The sequence below is a fragment of the Mirounga leonina genome, unplaced genomic scaffold (assembly GCF_011800145.1).
Source record: "Mirounga leonina isolate KUSES-001 unplaced genomic scaffold, KU_Mleo_1.0 Mir_125, whole genome shotgun sequence".
In the NCBI taxonomy this organism is placed as follows: Eukaryota; Metazoa; Chordata; class Mammalia; order Carnivora; family Phocidae; genus Mirounga; species Mirounga leonina.
Genome location: NW_023270305.1, coordinates 32,501,482 through 32,513,726, shown reverse-complemented (window position 1 = coordinate 32,513,726; position 12,245 = coordinate 32,501,482). Strand labels below are relative to the sequence as shown.

The 12,245-nt window shown below is 40.4% G+C and overlaps 1 protein-coding gene across 2 annotated transcripts in view; it reads left to right on the top strand.

The window, feature by feature from the left end:
• The window catches only part of KCMF1 (potassium channel modulatory factor 1), a 76,381-nt gene that overhangs the window by 60,939 nt on the left and 3,197 nt on the right, over positions 1-12,245 (top strand). For both annotated transcript variants that reach the window (XM_035001180.1, XM_035001181.1), the window contains 3 exons: positions 3,779-3,880; positions 6,609-6,783; positions 9,088-9,370. In XM_035001180.1, the coding sequence (XP_034857071.1) occupies positions 3,779-3,880; positions 6,609-6,783; positions 9,088-9,370 (560 nt within the window). The remainder of the gene's footprint in view (positions 1-3,778; positions 3,881-6,608; positions 6,784-9,087; positions 9,371-12,245) is intronic.

Sequence of the window (12,245 nt, the reverse complement as noted above, 5' to 3'; positions counted from 1 at the left end):
AGAGAGGCAGGTTTTTTAAATGCATTTTTCTGTAGCAGTGAACAGAGTGGGCAGAAAACTTGTTATGAAACCTACCCCCCCAAAAAAGGACAAAAGGAGAAGAGCTCACCACATCTGTTGTATTTGAGGCTCTGCACATCAGCCAGAGAGAGAATGCTCTCCATGTGAGTGTGTGAGCTCAAGAAAGGCTGCAGGGAGTGAGAACTTGCTTTAGACTAGTTGGGGGTTGTATGGGGAAGAATGTGTGAAGTTCATGTTTAAAAACAAAAACCAAGCATGCTGATTTTAGGTTATTTTCTTATGGACATAGCCTGTCACAGGGAAAAATGTTCTATAAATGTAGTACTGACCTGGCATATGTGAAATAATGACTTCCAAAGATATGGTCTAGACATTGGTAACCACCTGTGTTAAGAATTCACACTGACTGGGGCGCCTGGGTGGCTCAGTCAGTTAAGTATCTGACTCTTGGTTTCAGCTCAGGTCATGATCTCAGGGTCATGAGATGGAGCCACACATCAGGCTCCGCCCTCAGCATGGAGTCTGCTTAAGTTTCTCTCTCCCTCTCCTTCTGCTCCACCCCCTGCTTATGTGCCCACTCTTTCTCTCTCAAATAAGTTAATTAATTAAAAAAAATCCAGGGCGCCTGGGTGGCTCAGATGGTTAAGCGTCTTCCTTCGGCTCAGGTCATGATCCCAGGGTCCTGGGATCGAGTCCTGCATCGGGCTCCCTGCTCCTTGGGAGCCTGTTTCTCCCTCTGCTTCTCTCTCTCTCTGTCTCTCATGAATAAATAAATAAAATCTTTAAAAATAAATAAAATAAATAAAATTTAAAAAAATTTTAAAAAATTAAAAAAAAATCCATGCTGACTGGTGCTTGCTGACAATCATGCACTGGGGCCACGTGGAAAATTGGGAACTCCATTATGTTTTTGGCATGGGATTTCACCTCAGTACATTGATAGAGGCTTCCAAAGGGCTGCAGATAAAAAGCAGGACCGATGGTGAGCTTCACTAGTGAGATGAAGCAGAAGAGGAAGACTTAAAAAATAGCAAAGACAAGACTGCAAATAAATAGCAAGGACATTTGTGATTAAAAATTTGAGCAAGATGATAGTAAGTAAAACAACATTTCGTGTTTCGTTCCACGGGGTAAAAATATTTCTTATTTTTCAATACCATTGTATATTTAATCTGTATTTGCCAAATTTATCTAATTGTAAGATCATTGGGACCCTTGTCAAAAACATAGATTGTCAAATCTCCTAGAATCAGTTTCCAGGCATGGGCCTAGGGAACTGTATTTTTAACAAATGCTCCAGATGAATTATATACTCAGCCAATTTCAGGAAGCACTGAGTTATGCCAATTCAATGTGCCTGAATGTTGGCAAGTTGTCATATGTTAAGCTAATGTGTTACATGGAATTTTCTTGTTCAAGTAATAGGTGTTACTGTATCATGTGGCAGTAGAAGTACGGTAAATATTAATGTTGACAAACTCATAATTTTAGAGTTAATAGCTTATCCTTTGTGTGGAATTTTCCTGTCTTATAAAGGATATTAGGTATCATCATGTGGAAGTAAAGACACTCAAAACTAAACGGTATTCCACATCCCTATCTCAAAGTGCTTTTCTAGTTTACAGACTATTGGTCCTGATAAGGGCATTCTTAGTACATTTGGTATCTGTACTTTCCCATCCTGTCTTCCTTCCAGGAATGCAAATCCTCAAGGAGACTTTTCTCATCTAAGAACATTTACTGAAGTACTGAAACTTCTACAGCTATCTTTGTGCAGTTCAAGTTGTACATAGATTTTATCCAAAGGTCAGCCTTAAGGAAATATCTTAGAAGGAAGGCACCTTTTCCTCTTAACAGTTATTTTTTCTTTGGATAAAGATCTTATACTTGCAATCTGTGGTATTGTAATAAAACTATACATAGTCCAGTACCTGTTAAGTGTTGCAAAATAGAGAGTCTCAAAAATATCTAAACTGGCTTGTTTGTTTGATTTTTAAATAACTGGTGGTTGTTTCTGCTTCTCCAGACCTGTTGGTCTTTTTCTTGTAAGCAAGTCTGGTCACAGTTCCCAAACAGGAAACAAATCACACTGTACTGCATTTCTCAAAAACTGTTGACAATCTAGCTAGGCAAGACAGAAACACACAAAAAATAAGTGTACCAGACATTGCCTGTCTGATACAGACAGTAACGCCTAAGTTCCTAGGAAAGAGTTGAGAATCGGTAAATTTATGAACTGATACAATTGCTGTTCTCTCTGACAGAGGAAAGAATGTCTGACCACCTTTCTGGCATCTTCTAAGAAAGGCATGCACATGTCTGTCTACTTCTTTGTTCATTTCCCTCGCAGGCATCTTCCTGTGTGACCCCCTACTTCTTTTGCACACTGTCGTGCCTAAATGTAATTTCTCATGAGCATCTTTAGGTTTTCTTGAGGATATGTCTCAGACTCCTGAGGCAGATATAATCAGGACAGCTGACTGGGCATAAGAGCATCTGGGATCAAATCAGAGTCGAACTCTCAGGGGACTCCTGCTTTCTGGTCAGGAGAGGATGGGGATTTGTGTTGGCTTAGCCTCTGGGAATCAGTTTGTTTTCCCCTCTGCATCCCAGGGTGGGCCTTCCAAGTCTCACCTTGCCCCTGCCTCCCCATCTCTGCCACTCTCGTCTTCTCCTCTGCCACGAGCAGGGAGCAAGGTCAAGTGAGTGCCTGAATTTTACTCAGGGGAAAGAATTGAGGCACACAACACATGTATTGGCAAGATGAATCACATATCCCATCTTCAGCTCTTTTGTCCCTAGAGAGACACAAAACTCTGTACGTTTCCCGGGGCTTCCTTTGGTTGTGTTCCTTTGCATCAGACCTTTCTTCTTGGCTCTGTTCTTTAAAGTTCTTCATACCCCAAGGCATGGCTGCCACTCTTAGAACATCACCTGCCCACTTGGATTTCTAGAAGAGAAAGGGCCTTTCCTCTGAAAGTGCCTCGTTCTTTCGATCCTTGCCCTCTTCTCCTTATTGCGCCACCTCCCTTGAAGCTGCTGTTTCAAAAACAGAATCCCCAACCTATGAGTCTCCCCCGAGTGCCGCCTGTGTACACGCCATTTCATTCCCCCTTTGTCCTGTCCCCGCCCCGAGACTCACGGGAAGTTAGGTCTTCTGCTCCTTGGCCTTTTGTTTCCCCCCCGTTTTCCCTTGGAAGTCCTGCTCATGAATGTATAGAGCGCATTTGCACATTATCGTAAACATTGTCTTAATATTTGAGTTTGTATAGCTGTGTTTTAGTAAGAGCTTTGCTGTCGTATTTGGAGATTGGACCTCAAATCTAGCTTACTTTGGGGATGCTTATGTCTGTCTTTACCATTCAAGTCTGGACTTAGTCAGATGGGAATGTGCACTAAATAGCACATCTTAAAAAAAAATTTTTTTTTTTTTTTACATCTTAAAATTTTTTTATGGAAGCTATTTTGCTAGACCGTGCGAATGCATTGGCCAGGCTGTTAGAAGGCTTTGCCAGAGCTCGTGTTTGAGCTGTTTGTTGAGAACTGTTGTATCTGACCCTGAGAGCTGGTTTGGTTTAGTTTAAGCACCAGCGCAGACGTGCTGTAGTTCATAGTCCGGCCTCTGGTGCTTTTGATGAGTGCACGATCTCTACTGTGTTTTTGACTGGTTGAAACTCAGTTATAGTAAAATACTCATCCAGAAAGATGTCTGATCAATATTCATCTATTAAATCTGCTTTCTTTACTTTCATTTCAGATTTGTCCAATATGTGCAGCATTACCTGGAGGCGATCCTAATCATGTCACGGATGACTTTGCAGCTCATCTTACACTTGAACACAGAGCCCCTAGAGATTTAATATCCTTTTAAGAGGAAGAAGGGATAGAGTTGTTTGTAATGTTTGTTATTTTGATTATTTTTAAGGACAGTATACCTGAAGAGAAAAACTAACCTCGAAATTAGTTTATTTGACCATTCCTACCAAAAGTGACTCAGTGTGGAGATGGAATTTATCTCTTTTTATATGCTATGACTGTCACATGAACAATGCTCATTAAGTGAAAGTTGCCTTGCTCATCATCTTCACTTCATTACAGTCAGATTTTTTTTAAGACCGTTTAACTGGGTTATAAGTTTTCAGCAGGGTGTTTTCATACAAAAGAGGAAAATGCTAATCCAAATTAAAATCTAAGTAAATATAAAGAGAATTTATTTGCTTCCCCTCCACGTGCTCTGTTGCCTTATCCTGTTATCGGTGGGAGGCTGAGCAGGGATGTGTGCTGGGGCTGCTTTCCCTCTCGGAGTCCCCTTCTCCAGAGACCGCCATTCCCTGCCCAGTCTCTGAGTAGGACAGCATAAGGTCACGTCCAGCTCCAAAGTCCTTTCCCGCTTTCCCTTCTGCTTCCCCTTTGCAAGTCTCTCAGCAGTTGCTGGTGATATTCCCTGTAATCCAAGAGATGAGCGGCCCACCAGAGTAATTAAGTTTGTACACTCTGTGCTGCTTGTTTCAAGTTCTGAATTGTTTTTCTATAACTATCACCTATTAACTTAGGGGTCTGTTTTCATGTAAACGTTTCAGTGTTCACTCTAGTTCAAAGCAATTCAAGAGCTAAACACCGCTTTTCTCTTTGCCAGACTTCATTCTGATTCCTTTGATTGCCTCCCAGCAATCATAATGCAACCTTAATCCCGTTGAGGAAGAAACTGATTTGATGCTTTTCTCGTTCCACAGCTCCCATTCCTTGCTTACAGTTTCTAATTTTCTAATTGGAAATATGGTCCCTCGGAGTTAGGGGAAGATGAGAAAACTAATGGAAAGATAAAGACCTGGAACCAACCTAAGAAATTAGAATGTCAGCCAGACCTGAGCCAGTCAAGGGGCCGGTACTCACCGAACAGAGGAAACCACTTTTCCTCTCTCCTGAGTGCTGAGGACACTGAGAGTATAATGAAGAAAGCATGGGGTTTGTTGGGTTTTTTTAAGAGAGTAAGAAAACCCAGATGGGCCAAGAATACTTAAGTCTTTGAGTCACTTCACATTTTACATAAAAGAATCTTATAACAATGCCCAGAGGGTTATGCTTGGTCCCTGTTTCACGCTGTCTTCATGGAGAAGCTAGGCAAATAACTTCAAACCAAGCTGTTATCCTGAACTTTTTTTTTTTACTCTGGACTTTTTCTGCAAGTTCAAGGGCCTCTAGTGAAATTGGTATCCATTCAGTAGAATGTCCCACATCATCTACATCCGTTTTTGTGAAATTTTTATAAGAATCTCTGGTTATGAAGAGAAGATTAAATTATGCAAAATATAAGAATAAGAAGGCATATGTTACATGTTAGATTCCTAACGAGTATTATCATGAGGTTCTGGAAAACAAAATGTTGACTTTGCAGTTATCCTGGAAATACACTGATTTTTCAGGTACTCAAGTGCTGCTGTGGGGTGACTTTGTTTGTCATGAGGGCGTGGCTTCTCTCCAGGCCTCGTAAGCACCAGAACTTTTTTCAACTGTTCTGATGGAACTCTTCCTAAAGTGTACTTTTTACACCCAGGTGCTTTTAAAAGACGAAATACAGTGATCGTAACATCACTTTCTGTAGAACCCAAGCCATGGTCCTGAATACCATGATGAGACAGTGCACATTCTGGTGGCCCCTGAGGGCTTCCTGGAGCCGCTCAGCCTTTCCCTCAATGACTCCACAATCATCAGCTGAAGACCAGGAAGCCAGCAGAAAGTGATTCTGCACGATACAGATGTTCTGTGTGCTACTTTGAAAGAAAAGTCTCTTTTACAACAAGAGCTGGCTTTTCCCACCCATCCACAAGTGTGGAAACGCAAGATTGTCTTCATGAATTTGGGCGGCCGTGTGCTCTTCGGGATGTTCTTTAGTTTGAGTCGGCTACAGAAGATTGGGGCGGGCGGGGGGCGCTGGCAATGTGACTTGTTGAGAAATGTGGTATTACTCTCTGTATATCCACTTCTACAAGAAATTCAACTCTAGTTTTCTGTTTTGTAGCAGCATTGAAGAAGAACTTGAGGACAGATCAAAAACTAATAACCAAAAGGAGTCTTTTACTCCTGAATTTTAATTATTTCTACTGCTCCTTTTTCACTACAGATGATAATTGAGATTTGATTAGCAGAACTCTCCTTGGGTATTAAAATTGATGCTTATTAATTCTGGTTACTTCCATATGAACATATATGAAATTCAGTACTGAGGTTAGGGTAAGGAGACGCCTCACCTGGGTGTCTGACCCGACAGCGCCTTTCACCCCATCTGGTTACTGTAGCTGGAGCCTAGGAAGAAATTTCTTCCTACCTAGAAAACCTTTTTCCCCTTTGAAAACACACACACACATACAATATATACACACTCAATTCATTGCTTTATATGTGAGCGTCTTTTTTTAGAGTTAATAGCCCTCATAGATATGGTTGTGGCGTTTGCATTTTAAATTAAATGTGCTGTTTTTAAATGTTTACAATTTAGGAAATCTGCATGTCTATCTAGCAAAGGCTCAAGTGATTTTTTTTTTTCTTTCTGTGAAATATTTGGGTTCTTTTCTTAACTTTGGAGTTATGATGAATCGAGTGGTGTTCGACATGTACGTAGAATGTTTCACCCTGGCCGGGGATTAGGAGGTCCTCGTGCTCGTAGATCAAACATGCACTTTACTAGCAGTTCTACTGGTGGACTTTCTTCTTCTCAGAGTTCATATTCTCCAAGCAATAGGGAAGCCATGGATCCTATAGCTGGTAAGTTAGTTGCACGTTCATAAAGGAAATGACCAGGGAGGGGGCCTCGCTTTAAAAGTTTTTGGTGGAATTTGTGTTTTTAATCTCTCGTCATGCTCCTACATTCCTTCACAAAATTCCCCTAAATCTTATAATTATAAAATATTGTAAAAGTAGACAGTATAAATTAGTTTATAATTTTCTGGCATTTCCTTAAGTACTTAGAGCAGAAGATAGTAAGAAATGGTTCTAGGTTCTCTATTTGTAGCCTCTGTTGAAACCTAAGAAAATGATAAAAGATTTCAGAGTTGAAAGACCGCCAGAATCCCATGGCTCAACCTCCAGAAGCACACAGATAATAAGACGAATTGAAAAGACTAAAGAATTAAGCTCTTCTCATAGAAGAAAGTAAAGTGAGAGTTTCTCTGTTCTTGGCCTTGATTTGAGAACTATATTCTTAGGGAACGTACTGAAAGCACATGTTTTAATGGCTTAGAAAAATCTTCCTTAAAAAAACAACATTTGGGCGCCTGGGTGGCTCAGTTGGTTAAGCGACTGCCTTCGGCTCAGGTCATGATCCTGGAGTCCCAGGATCGAGTCCCGCATCGGGCACCTTGCTCAGCGAGGAGTCTGCTTCTCCCTCTGACCCTCCCCCCCTCATGCTCTCTCTCTCAAATAAATAAAAAATTAAAAAAAAAAAATCTTTAAAAAAAAAACCAACAACATTTGAACATGTACTTCATAACCAAGCCCACTGGGTCTAATACATGGCCAACCCGGGAAGCCAGCAGTGGAACAGAGGGGTTGGGAGTCAAAATATAAGGCCAGAAGTCACGTTAGCCTCATACTATAAGACACACCAAGCACAGACAGGCAGTAAGGCCCTGGAAAGCCTGTACAAGTTCTGAAATGCATGCACGTGGGGGAATAGGTATGTGGATGTTGTGATGCACCTTGCTGAACACCCTGGAACACTGGTAAATATAAATCTGTAATAGCAACTAGGAGCAGTTTTACTCATAAAGTGTTCTTAAAAATGTACAGACATACAGATATAAAATCTTAATTCCGAATGTGCTTTAAGCATTTGGATGTACAATAAGCCCTGTAAGCTGAGTTTTGGGGATTTTAAAAAGTATTTCTTCATCCAAAGGGAATATTTACCTGCTGTTTTTGGTAGCAGGCTCTAAAAGTTAATTTCTAGAAGCAAAATTCAAAAGTGAGAAATTCTCTCCATTTTTTTCTGTCAGTGAAAATTAGTTTATTTTAGTGATGGACTCTATGAAAGAATGGTATAAGAACCCCTGGGATAAAACAACAGTGAGCAAGAAAACAGAAATGTACCCTGTTAATGAGTTTTAATGATGAAGAGCATTTGCCAGCCAGGGAATGTCTATGGCAGTCGTCAATCCCATGTAAGCTCAGGAGAATCACACATACACACACACACACACGACAAGGCAATTCCTGCACCTGACTTAGATGAGAACTCAGGGACAGAGGTCCACATTGCCCTTGATGAGTACAACCTTATTGAAACAAGAGTGTGGATTGTAACAGGCCACTAACTAGGCTGTACAGTCAGGGGCCAGTCAGCCTCACTGAGCATCACTGGCGCTGCTCATTCTAGTGGTACGCTGGTACTCTCAGATGACCGTACCTGAAAGGACCAGAGAGAAGAGGGGCGGGGGGTGCAAGGGTCATGGATAGAAATGATCCAGGCCTCTTGGGTACAATTCTGATCATCATTCAATCACTGAATAAATGTTAGAGGCCTACTAGGTGTCGGGCACTGTTCTAAGAGCTGGGAGTATTGTAAATGGTAGACTTGATCCCTGCTTTCATGGAGCTTGTGTTAAGAGGTTTTATATTATGATTGGACCAGCAGATGATCCACTTTAATTTACTAAATACTAAGAGAAAGTATAACTAAATTAGTCCATTAAGTCCGTTAAGCAACAGTCTGTTACGTTTTACTTAAAAATAATTGTATGTGGGCTAATTATATTTCCATTCCCCATACACAACAGCTCCTACCTCCAGGAGGCATTCTAAAAGATACTGAGGGGGCCTGGCTGCCTCAGTCGGTAGAGCACGCAGCTCTTGATCTTGGGATTGTAAGTTCGAGCCCCACATTGGGGATAGAGATTACTTTAAAAATAAATAAAAATAAAAGGTATTGAGCTCCAAGCTGAAACTTTATGTTGCCAAGGATACCTGCCTATTGACAGTCATTTCTAATGTTCCTCTAAAAGAGTGATCTTCAGCGTTTTGTTTTCCACAGTATCTTAAGCAGACATTAATCGCCTTCATTTCCATTGGCAGAGCTTTTATCTCAGTTATCAGGAGTGAGACGTTCTGCAGGAGGACAGCTTAATTCTTCTGGCCCTTCAGCTTCTCAGTTACAACAACTGCAGATGCAGCTGCAGCTGGAACGGCAGCATGCCCAGGCAGCACGACAACAACTGGAGACGGCACGCAACGCAACCCGGCGTACTAACACAAGCAGTGTCACCACTACAATCACACAATCCACAGCAACAACCAACACAGCTAACACAGAAAGCAGTCAGCAAACTATCCAGAATTCCCAGTTTCTTTTAACAAGGTAGGTCATTTAATACAGCTTTGTTTGAGAAGTAATGTTTTATTAAGCACTACGCAGTCTGCAATGATCTTTTCTCTTTCGTGCCTTATATATGTTCTTGGAGACTTGGCCTTTGCTCAGACCCTTAAAACTCCCAAATCTAATCAAAACTGCATATGCAGGATTTCCCCAAGAATATGAAAAATAATGATTATTTTAGAGAAAGTAGGAATGCTGGTAGTCTCGTTCCAACAGTAAATTACCATGTAATGTGAAATTTTTCCCCCTATATTGCCCATAAAACTGAAACCTAAAAAAACTGAAAACTGAAATACCATATCATTACATTTTGGGGATATATTAGGTCTATTTATTGTCATAATTAACCTTGGTTTTTTTTTTTAATTGCCAATTTCAGTTAGCTGTGAAATATTAAAAGGTAAAAATAAATAAATAATTTTTTAAAAAAGAAACATTAAAAGGTACAAGAGAGGATTTCATAACATAGTAGTTTTCTTCTGAGAATTTCCAAAGAAGCAGGATTTAAATTCTTAGAGTTGCCACAAACAAAAGTAATAGTTTTAAAAATGGTTCATCATGGTATGAAAAAGAGTTACCTCCTTCTGAAAACTACCATTAGCCACCAGATATATTCCTCTCTCAAGCCTGTCGGTATTTTATGTGACTTTGAAGAATATAAAGGATTTTAGAAAAAGAAGTGATGAGTAGACTTAGGCTCAACAGGTAATGAAAGCAGACTGATCTGGGCCTTTAATGGAGCAGAGAGGAATATAAAGTACAAACTGTGAAGTGAAGGAGAAAATAGTATAATGTATCAGTTATCTCCAAACTGACAGTAGAAGACAGTATTATTTCTCTGTATATTTATTTTGTGTCATACTTTTTAATATCTGTTAGTACAGGGGCACATATGCATAGTTGTAAATAATTTGTTGTGGATGCAGAATAAAAAAAATATGTGCAGACCCCTGTCTATAGCCCCAGGTTTGCCACTTAATAGTTTGAACCTTAGGCAAATCACTTAACTGCTCTTACCCTCAGTTTTATCATCAATAGCCCTTGAGTTTGGCCTCATGAGAAAGAGAATTGTTTTGAGGATGAAACAGAATTTCAGTATGTGTATGGTCTGGCTCAGTATCTGGCATATGTAGTAAAGGCCCAACTAGTGGTTCCTATTATGATCATTTGTTATGGATCTAAGGGAGAAGTTTCAAGTGGGGGAGTCTACCTTTGGATTATCTCTGCAAAGTCAATAACTGTGCTGAGTTATTACCAAAAAGTGTTGCTTCAGCATAAATCACAGAGCCACAGATGGATCCACCCTGCTACCATGTAACCTTACCTGTATGGACCTGCCAACTTGCCAGAGCTAGATACTGATCACAAATCGGAGACCTGACTGTGTATATCCACTGAGAGTTCACTGAGCTGTGGATGGAATGAATGTCTTTGGAAAAGACCTCTTCCCATCCTTGACCCATTATTTTTTTTAGACCCAAACTCAATGGACTTGATTTGGGATTTTTCTCTCTGTAGTTATTCTACACCAGACACCCCACTCCCAGCGCATGGTATGGGTAGCCTTTGAGTTGACTTCCTTGGATTCTGGTCGTAGCTTCTTGAAGAGCCCCCTCGGACATCTGATAAAGTACATTGCACAGTACCTTGCAGTTTGCAGAGCACTTTCCCCATCTTTCATTGTATTGTTTGATCTTGACTCATAGGATTTATTTTAGGCAATATTTCCCAAAAATGTTCCCTGGAACTTGATATATCATTCTAAGGAACATGTATTGTTACTTATGTTCAGCTTTTTTCCTGATAATAATTTTGGGCAAAACTAAGTAACAAAAGTTGTTTATTTATTGTTGGGCTTCTCAGAACTTTAAATATATTAACATGCATTATGAATCTTCAAGGCAAGAGAGCTTCAAGGCTGCAGCGTTTCCAAAGAAAAAGCCTGGTCTCTGGTCAGATAGCCATTACATGATGTACGTAGGGCCCAAGCCTTATCTTTGGCCTCTGTGACAGGGACTGTCACTGTTCATGTCACCCTGGAGCTCCTGGTGGGGAGTCAGGTTCTTTGGATCCAAAATTGTTGACCTTTTAGAAAGTGATTGTTTCAGTGCTTATGTCAGATTTCAGGCTTTTGGTAATGGAGTCAGCTAGTTTTGCTAACTCCAGTTTGAAGATCTTCACAAGCTTTGCAGTTATTTCTAGATCCCAAATGAAGTTTGGTCCATTAGGGGATCTAGCCCTAGTACCAGATTTTTATCTGCCTTTCAGGAGTGAAATATTTTCTCAGGTATTTCCTAAAAATAAAAACTAATATTGTGGGGCACCTGGCTGGCTCCATTGTTAGAGCATGTGACTTTTGATCTTGAGGTTGTGAGTTCAAGCCCCACATTGGATATAGAGCTTACAATAAAAAGGTTGGGGGGTGGGGAAGATGCCTGGCTGGCGCATATGGTGGAGCATGCAACTCTTGATCTTGGGGTTGTGAATTGGAGCCCCACGTTGGGTGTGGAGATTACTTAAAAATAAAATCTTAAAACAACAAATAGTAATATTGCAATTACATGCTCTCCAAAGGGTTGGGGACCTCAGCCTACATGTCTCTGGTTTGCTCACTATGTAGGCAGCCTTCTGTATATCATCAGTCATTTCCTTTCAGTGTGCGTTTAATGGCTTTTCTGTAATTACCTTCCAGATCCTTTTGCTTTCAAGTTCTGAAATTTAGATCTTTCCGTTTGTTTCTGAGCCATAGATCTAATCATTCAGTGGCTTTGAACTTGACAGCTGTGAGATTTTGAGCATGTCACTTAACCTCTGTTTCAGTTTCCTCTTCCTGTAAAATGTTAAGAATAGGACCTAA